The sequence below is a fragment of the Toxotes jaculatrix genome, chromosome 19 (assembly GCF_017976425.1).
Source record: "Toxotes jaculatrix isolate fToxJac2 chromosome 19, fToxJac2.pri, whole genome shotgun sequence".
In the NCBI taxonomy this organism is placed as follows: Eukaryota; Metazoa; Chordata; class Actinopteri; family Toxotidae; genus Toxotes; species Toxotes jaculatrix.
The window spans coordinates 10,938,150-10,964,611 of NC_054412.1; the positions used below are offsets into that span (position 1 = coordinate 10,938,150).

Genomic DNA, 26,462 nt, shown 5'->3' on the forward strand with positions numbered 1-26,462 from the left:
CTGCACGGAACAATTGGCCAATGGCAAGGATAACTGATGTCTTTCCAGGAAGAGATGGCAGAGTCAGGTAAGTCGAGCTTAAGATAGGTCCAGGTTCCTCAAAGGTTTTCCGCAGACCCATCTCAGAAGTAGTTCTTCTTTTGCCAGTGAATTAACAAGCAAGGTTTGGTGATGGTTTAATGGTGACCTAATAAGGTCAGACGGGGAGTGTTCTGCCTTTGGGGCACATTTTTGTTCATTGAGAGTAGAGACTGTTATTTTGAAATGCATACCTTTATTTTGACGTTTGTTGGACGCGGAAGTAGATGGACGCGAGCAGAACATAATGTTAAAAAAAAAAGTGAATGCAAGTTGGCAATGGACCGCGTACGTTGTCAAATAATTAAAACGGACTTCATATAACTCTTTGCAGAAGCAACGTTTGTATGTATGCATTTATACAGTTATTTCATGCCAATACGTTCAAGAAACAAAACGAGTTTGGAGAGCTGAATAAGAAATGGCTATCGCTACGTTGCTAAAGCTAAACTACTCTTGGCAGGCTGTCGGGAGCAGTTTGTTGATTGTTGACGTTGACTTATGTTGAAATGAGGATTAATTAATTAGTTGTGACTTTATGATTTTCTGAATAGAGTTTAAGTTTACTGAAAGTACAAATATCTAATTGTTATTTTTAGTTTCACTCTGTATTCAAAGCGGTGCCAACGATGTGTAATAAACCCGCAACCTGCTACAAGGACACGCCTTGCATCATTGAATCAGAGTTTAGCTCACTGTCTAGTTGAAATTTCAACGAGGACAGTACAGTAGCTTTCAGTGTAAATGTGGATCATGCTGTTGCTACACATACAGTTAAGGTACAGTATGTTCTGTGTTCAGCTGCAGTTGTTTCATGCTGCTGGTTCTGCTATTTAGGGATTATTGATGTGCTGTCCACAGAAACTCTGCAAGGTTTGAGCCCAGAGCATGACCATGACCCAGAGCATGACTGTAAGCATGCTTCTAGGAGTCATAGGGGAGAACCACAGAGAGCAAGACCTGGTCTGACAAAAACAGCCACATAACCTTTCGATGAGTAATGGTTTCACTTGTACAAAAACAGTATTTCTGACTGAATTGAAACAGTAGTTACTTTAGACAGGACATGCCACACACATGGCACATGGGCAATTAGGTTTGACACTTAAAACAAATTATTCAGTACATTTGTGCCATCAGCTCCTCATTTACCATGCTGTTTCGGACTGCCACATGTCACTGCTGAATGGCTATGCTGCTTTTTCCCTCCACCACCTCAGCATCTCCCTGGTCTGTATGCGATCTTTGAAAAATATATTTGTAGTGTGATCCATATAAAAATCAGTTTCTTGTCAGAAATAGACCACAAATACTGAATAAATATGAAATGGAACAAATATATTTTTAACCACTCTAGTCAAAAGGGCTATAGAGATAGCAATATCAGGTGGCCAGTTGTGTGGTCAACCATATTAGTACCAATAAAAAAGTACGGTATTAGCATGCTAACACCAGCACTGGGGAATTTTGGACTTTTATTCATCAGGTGAACAGTGAAATAACTAAATAAATGCTAAAGGTTTAAAACTTATTCATCTTAATATTATTTTCAAAAATCAATGCCCTCAGAGTCTGGGTTATTCTTTACAAACCCAATATTATCACCATTTCCAAAACATGGCTACATAGTAAAATCTCTGATGATGTAATTAAAATTGACAGTTTTGTTGTGTATAAGGCTGATAGGGGTTTTTGGAGGTGATGGGGTGGCCACATATGTTTCTGCAAAAATGTTTCTGAGTGTGTCACTGGCTTGACCGTTCCTCCTGCAATGACAGAAATGTGTTTATTTGGTAGTGTAAACCTCATTCAGTTAATTAATGAACCTACTAAAGTGGATTATCATCTTTATTGGTTGGATACTTGGCACTAATCCTTAAGTGATCACTCTAGTACTATTGAAATATTATTATTCTCCTCCTAAATATATTAGACTGAGACAATGCAAAAATATTACTGTAGAATTGGTTTATTCAATCCCAGCCGGCTGCTATCAGCTGGGATAGATTTCTGTCTCTGTTTGTCTGTTTGCTGTGTATATTGTGTAATGCTCGTTTGTTTGTATGTGTTTTATAATATTGTTTTTGTGTCCGTGGGACCCCCCTCAAATATGAGATGCTATATCTCTTCAGCAAATTCTATTCAGCGATTTGTTCAAGTTGCGCACAACTTGTGCACTGCTTTTCTTTTCAGAAAACATGTTTTGCCACAGAACAAAAAGCCAACAGCAGCAGGTGGCCTGAAGAATGAGAAGACAAGTGAAAAGAACACAAGCAAAACACCAGAGAGAGGAGAAGTAGAAAAAAAACCTTAGAGAATCACAAACAAAAGTTGAACGGGGAAAGATACAAAGAATGAAGAGGCAAAGGCACAGTAAAGCTAGTTGCAGGCAGTCACCGAGGTACTTTCAGCAATCTGTGGCTGTCTGCAAGTGTGTTAGTGTGAGTGCAAGTCTGTTTATCTGTCAGAACAGGACAGCATCAAAGAGGACAATGTTTCCTCTGGGCTCTCCATCGGAGCTGGCTGGGAGGCTTTCGCTAATGAAAAAAAAAAGACAACGGCAGCAAATGACGATAAGCTCGATAATGTAAATAACACTAATCATCCTCACAACAGGGGCCCTAATAAGACTGGAATCAACAGAACAACTAACTCAGAGTAAAGACTCTCTGTCACTTTCCCGCTTGTTTTTCTCCTAAGTGCACAAACAAATAGGCGGCCTGTGACCTCAATCAAGGTCTGATGTTTCACTTTTTAATCACATTAGCTCCAAAGTGACTGAAAAGGCAAAAGAACAACAGCAAGTGAAACAACAGCCTGTCCAAGTAGGAGTATTTTGTGGGGGGTCATGGGTTTACACAGGCGTGAATACAGGCAGCTCTGAGCAGTGGTTTGTGCCCAGTGTTCGTGTCAGACTCTGGTTTTGCTGAGTGTTTCACTGTAGTTTTTGAAATCCAGGCTGTCATCGTCTTCTCTATCCACTGACAAAAGGTGTTCAGTGTGTCTCTCTGCTCAGGTTGGGAACACACACACACACTCGCTCTTCTTTCTCCACGGCTTTCAGCATCTTTTCGTTCAGCATCCCTGTCCCTGATAGTTTTATTACTAGTCTTCTGCACGCTTGCTTTGCCGCTGCTGCTCGGTTGGTGGTATTCCTCTGTGTACACACGACAATTTCCCCTCTCCGTCTCGGTTGTGTTTACGTGGCTGTAATATCAGCAGCTTCTCATTACAATCTTTTCTTATTTGTTTCAAAAGCCGGAGCGAGGAACCGATTTAATCCGGTTGAATATTCCTCATTCTCTGTGCATTCTCTCATCCCTCTCTTCTTCCCCGTCTTACATTACCATATTCTGTTTGGTGTCTCTTCCATCATGTCTCAACAAAAATAGCCTCCTAATATTCTTAAATTCAGAGGCATATTTAATTACCATGGTAATCAGACAGCCAGAATTAAACTCTAAGGAAGCTTTGGCGGAGCAGTGATGATTATTCAGCACATCATTGTTGTTTATGCAAGCTGTAAATTTCTTTTATTTTTTATTTTTTAACGATCTGTGTTGCTAATTTGTTTACAAATTACTGTCCAGCAGGGGGTTGTAAAAGTGTGTTTGTACTGTAGAGTTCAGTACAGGATAATTGCGCAAGGAAATTTTCTTTTCAAGAGGACAGATGTGTGTATGCTGATTTACTTTTTCATTGTGAGGCAGTTCTGCCTGTCACACACACACACACACACACACACTCACACACTCACACACTCACTCACTCACTCACACAGGGCTTAATTTGTACTGGGTCCAGGTGGAACAGAAACCGGGACCTATTTGATAGGATCCTCCTTTGTCGCTATCAAAATCTGTGAATAAATGTTTTAATTTCTTTTATTTTTTCCCCCCTCTGTTTAAGCTTTATGTATCTATAGTATCTCTGTATTCTCAGCAGTAATCTATCAAATCCCCATCTTTTCTTGAGGAACTGGATCTTTGGTGATAAGCCTGCAGATTGTTGTGCTGTTTTTGCACACCAGTTTTCAGATGCTACGCTACAACCACATAGTCTTTGGTGCTGGTCGTCTTCTTCCTTTGATTTTCTGTTGATGAAAGTTGGGTTTTTGTCAGTATTGCTGTTTGTCTTATCAGCTTCAGGCATGGTGGCGATTGCTGCTTATGTGAACAACTTAGATCTTAATTTGTATTTTTTTTTTTTTTTTTTAACAAACTGCTGTTTTTGATGCCAGAATGTTGTGTTTCACATCCTGTAAACTAATCGATGCTTTTTTTTCTGTAGAGAAGACATATCTCACACAGCAGGTTTTTACAACAGCAAAGGTAACAAAAGCTTTGAATGCTCTGAACTTGGGATAGGCTGCATTATTATCAGCCACGACAGTGTGGCTGGTATTGTTTTCACCTTATGAGTCTGTGTGTGTGTGTGTGTGTGTGTGTCATCATGGCAAAATGTGATCCTGGAGACACCTACTGTGCAGAACTACCATAGAGTACCTACCACAGTGGTTTTTAGTGCAATATGTCTGTGTCACTGTGATAGGATCACAACTGTGCAAGATATGAATGATGGAATGAAAACTTTATGTTGTCAAATACATTCAGTTCTCCTGGTTTTCTCTTCTCCTTTCCCCTTCTTTCTGTTTCTTTTCTTCCTCCTCCTCCTCCTCCTCCTCCTCCTCCTCCTCCTCCTCCTCCAGTCTTTCCACCAAGGATATTGAATCCCGGAGCGAGTTCCTTGGTCTGTTTGACACTTTGAAGTGTAACCCCCAGGCCTTTTACAGCCACATGACCAAGTACGTTCTGCCAACTGTGGAGGGCACCGACCTGGCCCGCCTGCTCTACTATTACACCCTTCTGGATGCTGCGGGCTGTGAGCCTTACGTCACCACCACCATCAAGCCAGACTCCCATGTCAAACTGCTCAAGAAGCTTCGAGCTGTTGCCAACGGTGAGAGGAACACAGTTTTATTTTTATTTCTCTGTCATTGCAATGCAGATGGTGCAGCTGCTGCAGGAAGGACAAAATGCAGGGATAATATGTCTGTTAATATCACAAAATGTAACCACCTGACACAGTGGAGTTTACCTCGAAGTTCTGTTTCAGTCAGTTCTGATTACAGCAGTAATGAACATTACGACCACTAAATCAGATCAGCATTGCCTCAAATATTCTTGCTTTAAAAGTGTGTAATTCTCTTTATTTATGAAGCAATAGGAAAATTCCATAAAAAAAGGAATTAATTTGGTTGTGGTCAATAAGAGCACTGCTTAAAAATACCAAATTGAAAATGATGGTGCAGAATTGACAAAAGCCCCTGGCTCTGAGACATAACAAGCAAACACAGCCCTAGGATTCCAAGGATTATTGGTGGGAAAATTGGCCTTAAGCATTTAATGTCAAGAAATCGAGTCCAGTGTTGAGGACTTGAATATAATCTCTCTTGACATGATTGATGATTCACAGACAAAAGTTGACATTCCTTCTAGCTGGTAGATAACCTCTGAGCCACAGATTGTCGTGTAGTCTTAAAAAAAATACATCTGACAAAACTATTCACATGTCCCTATAAACGACAAGAAAACCAATCCACCTCTCTATTAGTTGTCAGTCTACCTGACACACAAGCTCCTGAAACAGCAACAGCAGATGCTGTTTCCCCTTAAATTTTCTGTGGCTGCACACTCTCCAAGGACGCCGTGTCCAGGTTGCAGTGTGTCACCGGTTCAGCACTCCGGCTAGAGTGCTCAAAAACTTTGTTGTGTACGGGTGGAGGTGGTGTCACTTCTCTGTGAAGTTCAGTAAAGGTCAGCCGGGTGTCAGCTGTGTTTTCACGCCTCACTTCTTCCTGCTGCTCCAGATAACACCGCAGCTTTTACCGGTGACACATGTCTCTGTTTAACACCCTTACACACACATACACAAATCACATACACACACCTTTGAGTCATCCACATCAAGACTTAGAAGCATTTTTGCATAATCTAACAAAAACGGACTTTGCTTTAAACTCAAACTGCCACTGCTAAATTTCAGTCTCACTCACACACAATTACTGTGTCACATCACAGCTGTTTATGGCTGAAAATGCAGTCTCCAACTCCCTTTTCGACCCCATCTGACTTGTTAAAAGGCAAATAAACAATCTGCATTGTTTTTATATTTTAATGTAGAGCTAGTTTGTCCTGGTATGGTAAGGAAAAATGTAAAATGTCTGACTTTGTGACATTAGCACGTACAAGCTAACGCTCTCTGTATCCCTCTCTCTCTCTCTCTCTCTCTCTCTCTCTCTCACACTCACACACACACACACAAATACACACATATGTAACTGCTGAAACGTAACCCTCACATTCACACTGTAGCAAAACTGACACGCAGGCTGTTGTGTGTCTCCAGGACCACCAAATTTCTACTTACATTATCCAACTTTGAGACGCACACACTCTCAAAATGGCTAATTTGCAGACACATGCAAGATAACACACACAGACCCACTTACAGAGGCATTCAGATGTTGTAGAGACAGGTGGTGTATGTCCAATATTCATCACAATTTTTCAGACACAGTACCAGGTGACTGTCTGAGTGGGCTCTCCTGAGGAAGGGGATGAGATGCTGCTTGGGTGTGGAAGAGAGATGGATGCAGAGAAAGGAGTGGGTGGGGCAGGGGAGAGGCAGAGAGAGAGAGTACATGTGTAAGTGCATGTAACTCTTATCGGCAGTTTAAGTGTCCATCTGGGCCTGTCTGAAAGTATTGTGTGTATGTGTGTGTGTGTGTTTTTGTGTGTGTCTGAGGGATTCCAGTGTTAAATATTTAAAGCCCAGACAGGCTGTGGCGTTGCCACAGTAATGTGTCTGTCTGATAGCGCTGGAGACCAAGAGCACGCCACCAGCTCTCTCTCTCACACACAAACACACACACACCCACACATAGTACTGCAGTGGTAGGAGATATGATGCCCACAGACAAACTGCACACCTTTGCATGAAGACACAGACACTTTCACACAGAGGTCTCACTCAATCTTTGTTGTTCACTTCAGCCTTACACTGTCTTATGCATTTATCTTTGCGCAATATGTAATGGAATATTGAACATCCTGTGCATTTCAGGTCACTGTAATCATCCTGGAAGTGCTAAATGGTATGCACATAAAATATGTAAATACAGTAATATGGCATATACTGCATACATAGTATAAAGTGCCTTCAAATAGGCTTCTGTTAACAGTGAAGTGTTGGATATCCTGTAGTGGTTTTAAATGCTATAAGCTTCTCACACAGTGTAACTATTGTATTATGTCCCTGCAAATATATATATACTAACTGTATGCATAGTGCCTGAAAACACCCTTTGTGTTTTTAATGTACATGTCATGTGCCTCTGCATTGTTAAAAGAACAGCAAACAGTAAACAGTAAAAAGAACTGCATTAAGCACGATAATAAAGAAATTGTGTTACATATTCCACAGTGTAAAGGTAAACATAGAAACTAGCCTTTCATTACCTTAGCTTCTTATTACTTTGCCGAGCTTTTGAATATTTCTCTTTGGAACGCATTGAATATGTGTAATGTATCACCACTTTAACGGTACAGTCGCAACAACCACGGCACAGTGCTGCAGAAGGTCATGTGTACAAGGACGACAAGGAAGCCTTCTTGTGTACTTGTTATTTATCTTCATATACACGCAGTGTACTGTTAGCACACAGGTTGGATGAAAAGGAAAACACATTGCCCAGATGTACAGTATTCCTTATTACTCAAATGTTATACATGTCACACACAAATGCCAGTATGTGTTTAATGCTTAACAAATGTCGGTCTCTCTTGCAGGCTTAGACTACCGGAAGCTGACTGATGAATCCTCGGATCCGCTGGCCACTCTACAACCAGTCTTAACCAGTCAGAATGTACTGTCCATCTCCAAACTTGCCAATCGGCTGCCAGTGCCTGGTGGTGGAGGCGCAACAGTCTCTTCCAGTGCAGTCCACACAGTTTGGCTGCAGAAGCTGTTTTGGAAAGGAGACCCCCAGCTGCTGAAGAGACCCCCACAGAGTGACCAAGACTACCTGCATGCTTATGACACCTGTGCCAAGTATCTGGACAGGCTGGTCCCTGCCGACGCTGTCCGCTTCCTGGATAGTATCACCTTCTCACCTGAAGCAGCCAAAAATGTAAGCAACAGCGTTGCTTTCACCATTTTTTTTTTCATATGAATAACTGTATGCCAGACAGAAAAGAGAAAATCGTAGACTGAGACAATACAGTGTGAAGGGGACTCTATTTTCTATTAGTGTGTCAGACAAGAATTGTTTGGGGTTGGGCAGACAGATAGTTTGTAACTGAGGTAGTTGGTTCCAGGTAGCCACCTAGATAGACCTAAATATTCATATTGTGTAACAATAAAAAAAAAAAAAAGGACTGTGGGGATTTTCAGTCACTACATCAAACTGTCATATTCCTCACTCTGTACTCTTTTATTGTCTGGTCGGTCGTCTCTCACACCTCCGGCTAAATTTTTGGAACGTCAAAAACCCTTCCTAATTTCAAATATATTATTCTGTTCACATCTACACTCTGTCGCCTCAAGGCACCAGTCATGAATTATAAAAGAAATTATAAAATTGCACAAGAAATGTCAGCCACATAATTACAGCACTCTGAAAAACTGTCCTGCAGAGGACTTAAAGTGCCTCAGCGCACCTTATCAATAGTAGCCCACTGATTTTTTTTTTTTCATACTGGCACCCCGCCATCCCACCTCTCCTGACACTTTCTTTTCTTCCGTTTTTGTCTTTTGCCCTCTCTCTTTTTAGCCGTGACTCCAAGAGAGCTAATTGATCCCTCTCTACTTCAGAGCCAATTAAACTACAATTCCCAGCAGGCACTATTTTCCCACTGTGCTTTTTAACATGCATATTACCTCTCAGGATCCCGCTGTCTGCTCCCTCTCCCCTGACAGAGAAGCATCTCTTCCCTTTTTTCGAACCTTTTTGAACCCTCGAATGGAAAACCTTGACCTCTCTTACTGTTCTGAATGCAGCTAACCTTTCACACCCTCATTGCCCCACAACAATGGATCAATCCATTTCCCAAGGCCAAAGGGCAGATGGATGGCTGGGATTTATCTTACCTCGTACTGGATGTATTTTTGATGGAAAACAAAGAGTGTTTCCATTTTTCCCCTCCTCTGAAGTATTGATCTCAGATAGCCTCTTTAGTAGAGGCATCCTCCCCTCCTCAACCCCCAACCTGTTTTTAGACTTTGCCGAAGGTCCTTCACTGATGTTGACTTTGAATGCCTACATCTAGTTCTATAGGGGAGAGACCCACTTGCACATAAAACAACAAAGACTTTTTACAGTCTTGTACAGAAACGTATATAAACACTCGCCCTTCATAGAAATTGTATAGGTTTGTCAGGAAACTCCATTTGAGTGATTGTCCTGTCTTGCCAGAGAAAGGTGCTGTCAGCCAGAGTCGAGATATCTAGCAACTGCAGAAGTATGAGTAGCATGTGTCTGAGTGTGTGGCTGAGGTAGCTGTAAGTGTGAAGTTGGATGATTTTTAAGTGTCTTCTTGGTGTGAATCTAAGTGTGGGGCTTTTCAGCACCTGTGTGCTTCCACGGAAGAGAGTAGAACTTCCCACAGCCGACGGCCCTCTCTTCTCCCCATGAATGGTTAACCCGCTCTCACCGAGTAGAATCAATTACACTAGGCTGGCAGCTATGATCCTTCTCTCTCTCTCTCTCTTTTTCTCACACACACACACTCTTCACACATGCACACACTCATACTACTCAAGTTCCTGATGGTATATTGGTGCAGATAGACTGGGTTATACCTGCCTCTCTTGGACACATTAAGTGTGACATTAATGTTCATAACCTGTGCACCTCTCTCTCCTTCTCTTCGTTCAATTTCACCCCAATCCCCTCCCCAATTTGTTTTCCTTATCCTCTTCCTCCTCCTCCTCCTCTTTGTACTCCATCCATCCATCCTATTCCTTCTCCAGCTGAGTGTCCAGGCAAGGTCGGAGGTGATAAAGCGAGCCACAAAAGCCCTGCGCCAGCTGGGCGAGAGGAACAGGAAGAGAGGAGCCGATGGTGGCGGGGAGCAGGAAGGGACGGACCCAGCAGGGATGACTTTTGATGAGGCTCTAGCGCACCTGCAGCAATCACAAGCCCACCTGGACACTCTGAGCCATGCCTTCATTCTGTCTCTCAAAGACAGCCAGCAGGTAGACCCCATCTGCCAGGCATTTAGGCCATTTTATTTTTTTATGAGCAAGGAGTCCTGTTTCTGTAATATGTGGTTATAAAAACATGAAAGTTCCACAGAGATTTCCCCCATTGTTTAATGTAAATGTTTGGTAAAAAGCAAAATTTAAAAAGAAAAATTACTAAATTGCCAAGAGCAGGGGCTGACATGGTTAATTCTAGTGTTTTTGTTCTTGTTAATTAACAGGCAAATTGACCAAACAGCCATTTGCCCAAAACTTATGATTTACAGACTCATTCACAGCCTTTGTGACACAGACACACACATGCACTTGATCACTCTCACTTCTTGTTCCCTTGCCTGTTCATGAAGTCACCTTTAGTTTGACATACAAGTTGTGTCTGTCCTTTTTTCTGGGCTTGTGTATATGCGTGTTTGCGCGCATGTGTTGTATATTTCTGGGGCGGTTCTGCTCGACTAAGCTCTTCCCAGCCTCACTGGGACCGGTCAAGGGTATATTAATGTAAATCCATTGGCTACTGTTTCAAATGAGCCCTGCCGTATGGCCATATATACAGTACGTACACCATGCTGTATCTCATTAAGCAAAGTCACACTGACTTACCCCACTGTCACCTCCCTGTGGCTGGCTGTGTGTGTATGTGTGCGTGTGTATGCACAAAATGAATGCAGAGATAGAGAGAGGAGACGTTATGATTTGGCGAGCTGAGTGTTGCTATGCGACCATGAGATACCCATGAAAACTGGTCATTTCCGAACCCCACACTGTGCGAGTTAATAATATTTAGCTTCTGTTTTATCTGTGTTTAAAACCACATTCCCAACATAATAGAGAGGAAGATATAAGCATTACCAGGCAGGGCTGTAGGCTAAAGTCACAGGTGCACACACCCACACACACACGCTGCAACCTCAACACTGTAACTTCCCTTCTACTGGTGCAGGAAGCGATTGTATCCTTGGAGATAGATAAAAAGGATATAAGAACCAGGAAAGGGCAGATAGGTAGAGAAAGATAGATAGAAGGAGCCCTGTAGGCTCTGTTTGGCTGTACTGTGGTCATTTATCAAGTGTACGTGACCAGCTGCTGGGAATAATAGTGGACCGTGGAGGAATCCACCACAGGCGCATTGACCTGCCATGAGGACAGCAAATTACACACTGCAGATATTGTATGTGGTACAATGGTATAGTGTTTCTGAAAATGTGTCAATATCCAGTGCCTGCAAGGAACAGTGGTAAGAATATCAGTTTATAGTTTATAGTGCTACAGCAAAACCTTGCAGTGTTCCCCTGATATTATGAATACAATGCGGTAGGGTATCAAAACAATACTTATGATAATTAGGCTTCATAGTAGCATGCAATATTACCACCATTAACACACACACATCCATGCATCCTTCTATCCTTCTGTCCAACGATATTCAAGTCTCCAGGCTGGTAAGGGTTGTAGTGGCCCAAGGGCGCAAAGAGCTGTCCAAATTCCCTTTTCCCCACCAGCTTCCTCTGGCTCTTCCTGGTGCTTCCAGGTTAGCATGGAGAGCTAACCCCCCCCTTCATGTCCTGGGCCAACCCCAGAGTTTCCTCCTAGCTGTTCATGCCCACTAAACATAAAAGAGGAAGCAGCCGAGGGGCATCCCCACTAGATGCCCAAACTAGCCACCCTGCGGAAAAGCTGTACTGCACTCAGCTGCTGATGGCTGCACATCACACATCACAGTGAAATCTGAAGAATTGCATCATCTACCAAAAGCAGTGATACCACTCAAATGTTACCCACCAGACACCAGGGCCTTGATATCCTGCTCATTAATATCGATACCATATGTCATTAATATCATATATTAAAATCAATATTGTGACCCTAGTATCCTGTGTACAAAAAGCAGCACCAGCCACAGTGCAACACTTTAGGTGCAAAGACCATTAGGCTTTTTTTTTTTTTTTTTTTGAATTTTTTTTTTTTTTTAGATCTTCAGCTTGCTAAAAGTCTGCCACCCTGAGATAACTAAGACACCAAAATGATACATGATACAGCAACATCTGTCTTTGCTCCTTGGCATTCCCCTGGCAAGCAACAAAACTGTGCATTGCCAGCATTATTGTGCTTCTGGCTTCTTCAAAACCTGTCACACCCCCAGGTTTTCACTTCTTTTTCACTTCACTTCTACCTTGTCCATTTACTGTGGACTTCTCTATCCTTGAAAATTCTGTATCTCAAGCTCTTGAGAGACTCTTCTACCACTAGTGTCAACAAGCATGTTCTTTGGTTGCCTCTCTGACAAGCACCAGCCACTGCTGGTATTAAGATAGAAGTTTTGACCAGCATCTGTTCTGACTCCATGTCCACAGCCATAATTTTAAAGTGGCAGTCACAAAGATTCCAGGTCACAGAATTCCTGGGGGCAGCAAAACAAACTATTGTGATTTTAATAAAGAAGTCAGACAATGAATGACCTATTGTCCATCATTCTGTGAGCACCTGGTGACACAGTGAACGAGGACACAGTGAAAGGAGCTGGTTACCTAGCTGTGAAGTTGGGGTTGTGGAGCCCGTCGTCTGCAGTATCTCAGTGTGGCTGCCTCTTCTTCTTCCATCACTCCCTGCATTATTTCAAACTGCCAAAAATGATATTGTCTTATTTTGTAGAGGCGTCTTTGATGAATGATAATTGCTAAGCTCACCGTCAAACACATTACGTTTCCTGCGACTAATTCATAATAAAAGTGTAACTTGTGTTTTATCAATTAAGCACTTTTTATATGAAGCTGCAGCAGTAGGAAATGTTCAGTTTTCATTAGTGGTAACTTAATATTGCATTTTTTCTATGCATTTCCCCACAGACACTCAGTTTGTTATACTGAGGATATGAGAGGTGATTGATAAGTTTATGGCCTAAGGTAGAAGGAGATGAGTTATACAGTTATAAATATTGCAATACTTTCATCAGTCAGCCATAGGCTCAATCATCATTGTGTTACTTTATTCAGCTATAGGTAGCGACTTAACATTTATTTAAATGAAAATCTTCGAGATTGCCACTTTAATGATAGTTTTTATTCCGAAAAAATTTAGATAAGGAAATATTATATCCCAAATTTCCCCAAGGGACCCCCAAATTTCCCCAGGGGACCTCCCAAAGGGATTAATAAAGTATATTCTATTCTCTATTCTATTCTATTATATATGTTAATTACATCTGTTACCATTAAAGTTTCTTTTTTCTTAAATATTCACACATCTATTTAAACAGACAGACACACACACACACACACACACACACACACAGACTTACACACATACACACAACCATTTCCTGGGTTGAGAACTTTGTAGTTCTTACACCACACTGCACTCCTCTCACTCTGCCTTTTCTTTTTCTTCACTTCCTGTCTCTAAAATCTTTAGCCTTTTTCTCCTGCCATCTTGCATTATTATTTGTGTCTTTATTTGTCTTTTCTAATGTGAACCTTGTACATTGTGAATTAGTCTATCACCATATACTTTATTTTGTTTTTCCGTCTTCTTTCCCATGTAATATTTTCCCCGTCAGGTCAAGCATTGTATGTCAGCTCTATCATACAACATCACTCTTGTTTTGTTTCTCAATTCCAGGAACAGCTTCAGGGTTACAGTCAACTTTATGATTTATCCCGATCCGAGTGGTCGAAAGTACACGACCTGGCAGTCACCATGGCAACTGATGGGCAGCCTCTGGAGTGCATTGGAGAGCTTCTGCATGTGGCAGTTGGACCCCTAGACCTGTCTGTCAAAACCGTGCTTCGTGATGCAGTGGCGAGAGTAGTGGCCGCACTCAGGTATTACGTTTTCTTATTTCTCCATAAGACACTCAATAAAACATGCACTGAACAATGACACAGAGAAGCTTAGCCATATACTTTGTTGCATTTTGGAAAACAGACTTCTTCAGCTTTGTTGCCTAGAGTTCTAGGTAGCTCAGCCTAAACACTGGAAGCAGGGGGAAACAGCTAGCCTTGCTCTGTCCACAGTTCAATGGTACTAACATCTCTAAAGTTCAGTAATTGACTAGGTAACAAATTAATCCATTCGCAAAGCAGGGATGTCTCCTAAAAGTCAGTACATCAGTCAAGATAACCCTCAGTCGACTGGCGTTTTGTGTGTCAACTCACAATGCAGCACCAACGCACCACACAAACATAAAGAAGATGACCCACACATCTCCTGCTCCAGGAGTCAGAACGCTTTAAATTCAACACATGCCTCTGCAGCTACTGTTTACTTTTGTGGATATCACAGGTTTTTTTTTTTTTTTTACTGGGTTATAAATCATAGATGGTGTTGCACACTGGTAGGCCCCCTGTAAGCCCTGAGTTGTTCTGAAAGCAGTTAATAATAGGACAGCGTTGAAAAAAATTACACCGCTGTAGGTTTTGTGCACTGTGTGCTACCGAAGATATCGCCCACTGCAGCGATCGTAAGGAAGGCAAGAAAATCAGGTTGTCAGTACATGTAATTCCATTTTTTTCTTATTTTAATCTTTTTTTTTTTTTACATTCACTGTTGGGCGCCAACATTATCATCTGCATGCACCTCTTTCATACCTGTCTGGTCAGATTACACACTTATGTACGTAAAACATACATCTATATATATATATTGAAGCCCCTGCCCCCCCCTCTCCAAAAACACCACCTACTACCTGATCTCTGTTGGTTTTTTTTTTTTGAAAATCTACTGTATATTGGTCCACTTTGGGCTCAGCATGTTGGTGGGAAAAACACTGTCAAAACAAGTGCCTGAAGTGTTGAATTGAATCTACAGTAGCTGCCTGTGGGAGTTGGGCTCATAGCATTTTATTGGTGTCTTCCTGTTCCCTGCATTCAAAAGGAAGTGAGAGATGATTCACCCCCCACGTGTGTGCAGACCTGCGAGGTTTTAGGGACATGCAAAAAAATGCTTATATATAGTTTCGCACATATTCTCATCTAAAAAAAAACAAAAAACAATATTTTGATTATTGGTGGTATTATGTAACAAAAACCAAAACATATTAGCAGCTTTCCTTTGTTTAACATTTGCATAGGCTGAAATGGAAGACTTATTTTCACTGCAGTTTTTTTTTAATGTTTGTCCTTTATGCTCTGAGAACCTTGTGTGCTGATACTGACAGATCAATGAGCAAGGTTTTGCTGACAGGGCCAGATATCATCAGGCCATCCGATTGGCTAGATAAATGAGTACCAATCGCTTTGATTATATTTCTGCCTCATTTCCTGCTTCTTTAAGGCTGCTCAATGGCGCATGGTGCAGATAGGTGGCACCTGCTTTTACACACACACACACACCAGAAAACGCTTGTACACGTGCATACACACTCACACATTTGTAGTTAAATGGACATGTGGGCACTATCCCTGATGAACACACAAACATACACACTCTTTCTTGCATGCACACACTCTTCCCCTTTCTCTGATTCATTATCTTCTTATAATTAATGCAGCCTGATACAGCTGTTCCCTTGCAGATCTCACTTGGCTCTGACACACACACACACACACAGACACACACCCTCAGCCTGTGCTCATGTATGTGTGTGTGTGTGTGTGTGTGTGTGTAGGATTGTGCACACACAGCCTTATGTATTCACTGGAGTTCTTCTTTCCCTTGAACGTGTCACTCAGTGTTCTTGCATATGAATATCCCTTTATTCATTCAAGTATGACTCTGTGTGTGTATGCGCGCCTGTGTGTGAGTTTGTGTGTGTCCGCTGTTGCAGGGCTTTCTCGAAGCATTGCGTTTGGCAGGTATGAATGAGCCGGTCTTGTTTTTGGCTCTCTCTGGAAGCCTTCAAGTCTGGTGCAGCAGGGATACCTGAGCCTCACACTAATGGCCATCTTTTGTATCTGTCATAACTGTTCTGTGTTTGTGTGCCTTTGAAGAGAAAATGTAAGAGGTAAAACGCAATAAAGAAAATGCTGCGTTGTCTTTCTACCTTTTGCAAGATCATTTGTATGTTGTGTGCACGCACACATATGTGGAGCACATATGTGTGCAAGCCTGGAACTGGGTGCGTGTTTGTGTGTATGTGTATGCACACGAGCCCAGCAGCAAAGTGGAGTTGAGTCAGGGGAAATCACCCTTTTTTCCCCTTTCTGTCTTTGTGAAAAATGGTGCTCCTCTTGCAACACACAGTGTACACACACACACACACACACTGCAGCAGAGCCCACAGCCAAACTTGGAAATACACTAATGACGCTGCAGAAAGATCACACATTACTTCTTTAAGCTCACCTACTATTAAGTGCCATTAAACCTTTCTCATTTACACTTTATTTAAAAAGTAAAACCTCTTTTATCAACTTTAAATGATTGAATTATTATATATTCTGGTGAATTTCACCAACATGCCCACAGAGCCTGTGAGCGTGTAATGCTGGAGATGGATTTAAATGTTTTTCTGTTGCTTCATGTCTCTGGGACTTTAAATAACTTTGTGATGATCACTTTTTACAAAGCAACATTTAATTGCTGCCAAACACATTTTCTTCTTCTTCTTTTTTTTTTTTTTTTAAACTAACTGTCCCAGAGAAGGAAGCCTTTGATTTTATTTTCTCTCAGCTGTCGTCCCTCGACATTGTGGTAATTTCGAAATCTTAGTTTAATTGGCATATTATGTAGAATGATTGTAGTGATGTGGTTTTGTTTTTCAGTGGAGACCCAGGCGCCCTGACAAATTACTCCCAACCCCTCAGGGTCCTGGAGGCCATGGTGACCGCTGTGCACAACAATGTCCAGAGTGGGTAGGTTATGGGTGTCATTTATTCTTTTTAGATAATTTGATCCCAGCCACATGTACATCATCCAAATGAGTGTCAGTTTTTGAGTCACACAGAAATCACACAAGCCCCTCTCTTTATGCTCTCCCTCTTTTTGGCTCTATTCAAGGCCTGAAGTTAGGACCTGCTGAGTGTCAAATGCCAGTAAAAATGTTTGTTTGGTACCTGCCAACCTGTTTGGCATGAAAAACCATTTTGACGCAACACCTGTTCCTGCTCTTTGTGACCATAAGCCAAACAAATTAAAGCAAAACAATGGCTTTGTAACAGAACGCCCTCTAGTCGTCTGCTTTTACTGTAGTTATGCACAGAGCGATGCCACCTAAGCTTCTTCTTTGCTGTTTGGATTACAGTTCATTATCGATTCATCTTTAGATTATTTTCTCGATTGTTAAAAATTATGAACAGTGCCCATCGCTGTTTCCTATAGCTCAGTGTGATGTCCTCAGATATTTTTTTCTCGTCCAACCAGCAGACTAAATTACAAAAATATTCAGTTTAATATCACAAAACACAAACAAGAGCAGCAAATCTGAAAAGCTGGACCCAGTAAATGTTTTGGCTTTCAGTTTCAAATCTAGTCTGGTATGGTTCACTTCCTAGAACAATAACAGGTGTGTAAACAAAAAATAATTTTTGTGTAAATTAGTCTTGATTAAGTTTCAATTAGAATTTTTAAGTTGGCTTGGATGTCTGCACTGCCTTGCATTTTTGCAGGTTTGGAAGATAAATTTTTGTGGAAACATTTCTATCTAATATCTATCTTTTTTATAGTGGTACATATTTTTCTTGGCAAATTTAGGATATTTTTCAGCCTTGTAAAGATGCGCCAAAAAAGAAAAAGTTTAGGCTTTTTTTTTTTTTTTTTTTTAGAGCAACCTCTCCACCTTGCCTCTCTAACTCTTTCTCCTTTATCTCTCCTTCACTTCACCTGTCTGTCTGCTCGCCCTCCTCCCTCAGTGACAACACGGTGACTTCGGATGACCTCCTGGCTTGGCTGCGTCCATTCTGCGGAGACTCGTCGCTACCTGTGCAGCCTCGGATCGATGTGCTGCAGATCCTGGAGAGTAACTTCAGCCTCAGAGACAGTGACGTTCGTCTTCTGCTGCTCTACAGAACTCAGGCTGTTCTCAAAGACAGAGAGGTAATGCGCACAGATGCTCTCACACATTCCTGCAGCCATGCACATACAAGCAGCTATGACTCATCAGGCCTCACTTGAGAGAAACAACTTTAATCCCGAGGGCTCCCAAACACTGGTACTTGATCTGAAGTAGACTACACATCTGCGTATAGTATTTTTCTTTCTTTCCTCCAAGGTTGTAGCATCAAATACCAGGATGTACATTTTAAAATTCAGCAATTGATGGGTAGAGAGAGGAGATAAGTGGAGGGAGAACGGAGCAGAAATGGGGTAGTGAATAAACTAAGAGGGTGGATAAATTACTCACGTAGCCCATCAAGAAACGCGTGAATGTTGACATATACATTCTCATTATGAAACAATATGGGCTTTGGGCTGTAAAAAAGGTTGATGTACTGCTGAAGGAATAAGTAAGTAGTTGTAGTTAATGTCAATTACACAAGCTGATGCGAACACTGCAAATTTCAAGGAGCTGAGTTCAGGATTGTGTTTTATTTGAAACGACCAACTACCGGGAGGTGTTTCAGACTGAAAAATGTTGCTCTCTGTCAAATCTTTATAAAGGAGTTGAATACTATTCCTCAGCCTTTTTATAATAGTTGATAACCAACATTTCTAAAGGTATTCCAGTTATCACAGTTGTCAAAGACCTCTCTGCAAAAATGCTTGTATATTTGTAGACCTGGTGAAGAGAAAACAAATAGGCAATCTAAGAAAATTTGATTCAGAAGGTCAACTGTGCATCTAAAAAGCTCAGTTTTGAGGATAAAGATATGTGTTCTGTGTTTCATGAGAAACCAGAAACACAGAAGGCTTTGAGTGAGACACATCCCCAGTTTAGGATAACATACTATATATACCAACACACCATAATAGTGAATCATCAGTGGAAACAGAACATCATTATGTTATATTGAAAATCTGTGTTATGTGATGTTATAGTGGAAACGGGTCTGCAGAGGTGATTTGGGAAAAAAACATAATATTGCAGTTAGAGATTCAGTACTTTAGGTTATTCACAACTAATATCTTGGCAATAAAAATATCTATGTGTAGAGTGTGTAATATGTTGCACATGTGTGTATTTGCATGTGTGGCTCTGCCTGCGCCCTCCCCCCTCCCTGGTGTAACCTACCATTGAGTGGCTAGTCATTAAGTTTCCTGACTGATTAATTAATAGCCCAAGCTGGTTAATTAATGTGTAAATGTATGCGCGCAGCCCTGGGCCATTGTCAGCACAGGTAGACAGGTGTGTGGGCCCGGACTCTTTTTAACTAATTGGGTGCACTCCCGACATTTGGCAGGTTCTGATGAAACACACACACACACACACAGGCAGGTGCACACATGTGCTCTTAAGGGAGTGCACACCCAAGGGATCAGTTAATTAATCTTGTAAAAGAAGTCTTGGTGTAAGAGCGAGATGAAGTGCCACTTTCTCTCGTCTCTCCCTAAGGCATCCAAAAGGCCTTTAAATGTGTGAACAGGGTTTTTGTTGCCAAATGTCTCATTTAAGTTTGATTAGTCCATTTTTTTTTTTTTTTTTTTGGAAAGATTTTTCATATCCACATCTCAACCCAAGACACAAGTCCAAAGCCGTGCACAAACACATTCACATGCACTCACTCTTTTATTTATTACATTTTGCCTCCTAATTGGAGCGACACTTCATTGTTTCCACTGGCAGTGGCCCGGCTGAGAGCTGTGGCACAGTAATCACGTTGGCTAGGCCAGCACCAACCGTAAGCAGGGTTGGCACTAATGCTGGTGCCCTGAAGCCATGCCAGAGACTTGGTAGTGCACCTCTCTGACCTCATCACATCAGCTTAGAGCCAGAAAGAGAGGAGGAAGAGGAGGAAGAGGAGAAGGACGTGGTGCACAGAAAAAGTCAGACACACACAGAGACGAGGGGGGAAGGAAAGAAGTTGGTATTGTTCCCCCTCTGTCCCCCTGGTCCCTTAACTAATCAGCACAACTCCCTCCTAACTGTGTCCCGCAGGCTACCCGAGAGACACACACACGCACGCACTCACACACATTCACACACAAAACCACTGTATCAATCTTTCACCGCATACGCAGCCCTCCCGTGCAGTTCACACATGCTTATGCACCCTTCCACAAACGGACTGCCTGCTGTGATTTCCATGACAACCGTGCTGTCAAGCCATGGTGTGTGAGTGAAACTGATGCCAGTAGTATGTTTAAGCTGGAGTTTCTCGCATCTTTCCTTTTCCGCCAGTTTGTTTGCTGTTCTGACAAAGGCGTCTGATTAGCGCTGTCGTCTGCGATCAAAGGCAGCTGCAAAATGGCTGTATGCACTCACAAACATTCATGTTGACACACACACACACTCCCAGCTGTGCACAAATTTTCATTCATCAGGATGCATATACAGACACACACACACGCACAGAAATACTGTACATATCCACAATCCGTATGTTTTAATTCAGGAAACAGATGTACTGTAACTGAACAAGGCTGAAGAAAGCGTGGCTTTGATCTTAGAAATTAATCCCTCATCTCCTCATCCCTCCTCTCTCTTCCTGTGTCTGATGTGGAAAGTCTATAACTCCACCTCTCTTTGTATTCTTTCCTCACTATCAGCAATACTGAAAAGCCATTGATGAATCAAAAGATGAAAGAAAGACGTACTTCACAGAGCTTCCAGGCACCTCAGAAGTCATTATTTTATTTATTTATTTATTTATTTCCAAATTAAAAGAAAAGGAAACTAACATTAATTTTTTTTTTTTTTTTTTGGAAAGAGTAATATCATGAATGAGCATAAAACAGTGATTATTTTACGGAGCAAGAGGGAGCAGATTAGACGAGATGAAACTACAGGCTTTCATTTGATCATGTAATTATTCAAAACTGATGTTATTTGTCCCTTATAATATGGGAGAAACTGTCTTGGTTAATTGTCATTGATAAATCACACACATTATGCAAGGCTTGCATTATATTCTATACGCGTCTCTCTCTTTTTTTTTGTCTGAAAGCCAGGCAGAATATTTTTGTAAAAATGTGGCTACTTATTAAACAACAATGGGACTGAAAAGTAAGTCATTAGTTGGTGGTTCTGCTGTATCTGTATTCATCTGCTCTGCTGAAGTGACCTGACCATGACTGCTGACCCCCTGGCAGAGGGGACAGCGCAGAGAGATAATTATGATATTCTTTTACAATGCAAAGGAATTAGTTTTGTTGACTCACGGTGATATGAGTTGCAGTACTTAATACTGATATGAATTAAAGACTGTGACTACTTTGGTTGGGTTAATAGGGTCAACTGAAGAAAAACTTCAAGCAAAAATGGGGAACAAAAGATTTTGTTTAAACCACCATAACAAAGTCAAATATTTATTTTATTTATTTTTTCAGTTAACTTTTTTTTTTCTACTCAGACATCAGTTTTGTGTCTCTGCTCAGAGGCATTTAAAGGAATGGCTCAACATTTTGGGAAATATTCATATGTGCTTTCTTACATGAGTTAGATGAACAGATTTAAACCACTCTCGTGTTTGTAGAGTAAATATGAAGCCAGTTATGTTAGTTTAGCTTAGAGTAGCACAAAGACTGGAAGGGGGAGGAAGCAGCTTGCCTGGCCATGTCACACTGTACAAAGTTCTCCAATAATAATAATAAGAATAGCCCTTTACATGTTTCCTAATTATCACAATAGCATCCACCAGCCCATACAGGCCAGTAACAAGACTATTTCCTGACCAGATTTGAATTCAGGCCACTGTATCTGTGATGATCAGAACTGATTCAGCTTGAAGGTTATTGGCTTCCTCTTTGTTTTCATGTCTGTTGATAACCAGGTTGTGTGTGTTTCAGGCTGCATTGTGTATTCCTACAGATCTGATTCACTTGCCATGTAAACCGCCATTCTTGCCTCATTGCCTTGTGCGCACTTCAACAGTATGTCAAGAAATCCTCAGATCCTCACATGGCTGTCCAAGCCTCCCCACTCCACGCATGTTTCTGTCGATGCATCCTCATCCATATACAGTGGCGTTTTTGTATTATGCACCCAGACACACACATACACACGCACGCACACACACACGCGCACACACACACACACGTATTCCAGCTGGCCTGTGATAGGAGCAAATGAATGCTGCTATGATGGATGCTGTTTAGCCCAATGGTGTCCAGGCTGGGTCAGGCTGGGCCATGTCAGTGGAAAGGCCACTGCATGATTCACAGCCACCGCCTCACACACACACTCACAGAGCGATGATGGATCAGAGGGAAACACAGAGAGGGAGAATCAGAGAGAGGAGAGAGGTAATGATGGATCAGAGAGAGAGAGAGAGAGAAAGATTCAGAGATGGTATTGAAACAGAAAAGGAGAACAACAGGCCACTTGCCATTCCAATACATCATCCTTGCTCCCTCCTGCAACACACTCATGCACAGACACACACAGAGACACCTAAAGAGGGAGGTATTAATGAGCCCAATTGAAATGCTGACATTTAGACTGGGGGAGGGGGAGGAAGGATACAGGATAGCAGGAAGAGAGGGTGTGAGAGGTGAAGCCAGGGATAGATTTTGTGACTTCATCTTGAATGATTAGTCATAACAGCAGGGCGTCCAAATGTCACCGCTGTTGAAATTGGACGGTCTGCTTTGTTGGTGTGCATGTCCGCGTGTGTATATTGTGTTTGGCCTTTATGTCACTAATAACAATATACTTATGGTTATTTGTTTATGGTATTTCACAGACAAAGAGGTTGACGTGTATGTGTGGGTATATGTACCCATACTGCATGGCTGTGTACATACATGCTTGTTGAGGTAATGCCCTCTTTGCTGTAGATTGTAATTACTGTGCTAAATCCCATGGCAGTGCTAGCATTAATACCCCCAACACACAAACACATAAACACATAGGGTGAGCCCGGTCACTGTATCAAGGTCTTCACACCTGTGTGCGCTCTAAATGTTGCAGCGTAAGGGAAGGTTGCAGATAAAATCACCTGCACGTGCGTGTGCATGTGCATGAAAAGTCATCATCTAAGCTCATCAGCAGTGATCATGCTACAAGCCCTTTTCCCCCTGTCAATGTCATGGATCATTTGTTGTGACACACTGTTTTGGTGCTGTGCTGTTTGGCCTTGCAGTGCACCGTCTATCTAATATGGATGAACTGAGCAGAGCAGAGCAGAACAGGCTGTGTACCGTAGTTGCACTCTGTCAGCTTCCAGTCGACAGCTACACAGCCTCTGGCCCCCACATGTTAACCCTGACCCAGCCCTCATTTGACTTTTCCTCTGGCACGTCTTCATTTTCTTTTCATTTCTCTCTCTTGCACTTTCCCGACGATTAAGTCAACTTTTATTTTCAAGTCGTAGATTTTCACTTAACTTTAGACAAAAACATCTCATTCATTTCCAAAGCGAGCTTCCCTTTTTGCTGGTCATTGGTGAGTCTTGTTTCTGATCACATCTCTGCTTTGATCAAATTTGGTTTTATGCAAGGTCACACAATGTACAGCACTTTATTTACTTACTCCCATACTCCCCAAATTCTGCTTCTCCTTTTTTCTTTTTGTCTCCTTCACGACGTCTCCCCCTTAGCCTCTTTGTTTGCCTTCCCTGTTTCTCTTTCTGCAGAAAGATAGGACGGTGATTCTCATTTTGTGTGCACCAGTTACGCAGAAAGTTACAGGATTCCACCTTTTCTGGACACAGTGTCCTAAGGGTGGAGTTTATGCACACCTGCACACAAAGAGGTGCATCTGCATATCTCAAAGAGATATAGTGTTTGCATTGGACAGTCCACAACCACGTGATTGTTGTGTATACTTTCTTACATGAGATATTAAAAGCCTTAAGAACTGTGAATATTTGAAGTGTATGTTTGACACTAAGTTTAATTATTATTTAATTTAATTAGTGTGCATGTGTTTATGATTATATGTCTATATATTATTTATATAGTTATATATTCTATATATATTATACATAGGATTTTCTGTATGTTCATGCTTGCTTGTAATAGACTGGTAACCTGTCCAAGATGTACCCTGCCTTTCACTCAGTGTCAGCTGGGATTGGCTCCAGCCCCCCATAACCCTCATAGGATAAGCTGTATAGCTAAAGCATAGACGGATGGACGGATGTTCATGCCTGTGTGCATCTCCCCTCCTGCCATACTCCACCAGCCGTATATTTAAATGTTAAGGCTTCTGCAAAGCCATAGTGCCAAGATAAGCCTCAGCCCTGACACATATCCAAGAAAGACAGTGGAAGATGACAAAAAGGGCTGCACAGATGGATGGTACACTATTTTGTTGTAGCTAAAATATTTGTTTACTATGACAGCAACACAAACAGAAACACAAGTGTGGGAGTGTTGCTTGACAGAACAATGTGTTACCATTAGGCCCCTGTGATGCGCGCACACACACACACATAGACACACATATACTCACATATTGGGTATAGTCAAATGGGAAAAGTTGAAAAGAAGTTGAAAAGAGGAAAAGAACTTCAGGAGTCGTCACACTAGGGATTGTGTAGGGGGGAAAAAAAAATGACCGGGCTTTCCAAAGGTGAAGGCCAGGTGGAGGGAAGAGTCTGTGCAGGGGAGCAGAGAAAGATTTGTCTGATGAAAGTGAATGAGCCTGGACTGGAGGGAGAGGGTTATACAAGAACAGAGAAAGAGAACAGAGGCTCTTTCCAAGTAGATAAATAATAAATGTGATGGGGATGAGGAATCTTATGGCCACACTCTAATGCAACAGGTCAGGGTCACTGTCGTGATAGCCAAGCCCCAGCAATAATTCCACTTGTTTTGTCAGCTTTTATCTATCCCCCTTGGCTCCTTGCAAAAACTTTATTTATGCTCCGTTTTTAACTCGGAGGCAGGAGAGAAGAGCACAATACTTTGTCCACTCGGTGGGGATCACTGATGATTCAGTCAAAAACCAGCAGATAGTGGGCAGTGAAAATAAACTAAACAAGAAAAGAGGGGATGTGGAGAGGGAGACAGACAAGAGGAAAAATAAGGAGGAAAGAGCCCGAGGACAGTCGAAGTGATAGGACTGGGAGGAGAGAGATTGTAAAATCTAACTGGGATGATTCGGCCTGAGCGTGTGTGTTCATCCAAGCTCAAACATCCTATTTGCCTATATCTGAATTCATGTTTAAACCCCATGCAATTTAAATTTAACATTGAAAGCATTTAACTTATTCTCACATTAAGTATTTGCATGCCTGTCCATGTGTCTAGCCATGTCTTTTTTTGTGTGTGTTAGTGCACACACACCACATTATTTAGTATCTTCCCTCCTCCTTGGCCCTGCTCACACCCTGAATATTCATCAGCCCCTATATGCTTGCATGATTAAGGAGAGGTTAGAGTCTTGGTGCAAATGGGTTTAATATTAAAATATACTGTAGAGGCTGCTCGTGTGTGTGTGTGCTTAATATTGATGTCTGGCTCTGTGGCATCATGTTAAGCAGGTGTGTGTCAAGATGGTTTCAAGTTACAAGCTTGTACTTTCCTCCTAAGCTTGATCTCCTCTTTCTTTCTAACCACTCCCCTTCTGTGTTTTGTCTTCTGAGCTCCCTCTGTCTCTTATCTTCTTTCCCTCAAACTCTCCTTCCTCTCTCGAGGCGTGTACCATCATGTATACTCAGGTGTCATATTAGACAATGTGGCTCTACCCCAGACTACAGGGAGAGAGAGCACGAAAAAACACAACACATAGAGGGAGCGGTGTAGAGAAGCTATATTTGTTTGTCTTTGCACTTGCATCCTGTCATGTCATATTTTGCATGCACATGGGTGTGTGTGTGTTTGTTTGTTCTCCACGGGCGCGTGTGTCTTTATCTTTGCACTTATGTTTTTCCTGAATGTTTTATGTGTTTCTCTTTCAAGTCGTAATAAACTCCATAACCCCCTACAAGCCCCGAGGCTTTGCCCTTTTGGTGGTTGCGTCTCTTTGCTCTCAGTTTGTCTGAAACCTGCACTCTCTTATCATCCCCGCTCGCTTCCTCGGCATCGCTCATTCTCTCCCTCACTCTCCCCGGCCTCTCGCTCCCTTGTGAAGTGTGTGACCTCTGCAACTTTATTCTGCCCATCGCTGGGGACATTAGCCAGAGCGGGTCAATGAATATTGATGA

The 26,462-nt window shown here is 41.9% G+C and overlaps 1 protein-coding gene across 2 annotated transcripts in view; it reads left to right on the forward strand.

The window, feature by feature from the left end:
* nbas (NBAS subunit of NRZ tethering complex) overlaps positions 1-26,462 on the forward strand; it is a 141,240-nt gene that overhangs the window by 88,313 nt on the left and 26,465 nt on the right. For both annotated transcript variants that reach the window (XM_041064337.1, XM_041064338.1), the window contains exons 44-49: positions 4,787-5,037; positions 7,929-8,269; positions 10,111-10,335; positions 13,957-14,159; positions 17,040-17,129; positions 18,126-18,309. In XM_041064337.1, coding sequence (XP_040920271.1) covers positions 4,787-5,037; positions 7,929-8,269; positions 10,111-10,335; positions 13,957-14,159; positions 17,040-17,129; positions 18,126-18,309 — 1,294 coding nt within the window. The remainder of the gene's footprint in view (positions 1-4,786; positions 5,038-7,928; positions 8,270-10,110; positions 10,336-13,956; positions 14,160-17,039; positions 17,130-18,125; positions 18,310-26,462) is intronic.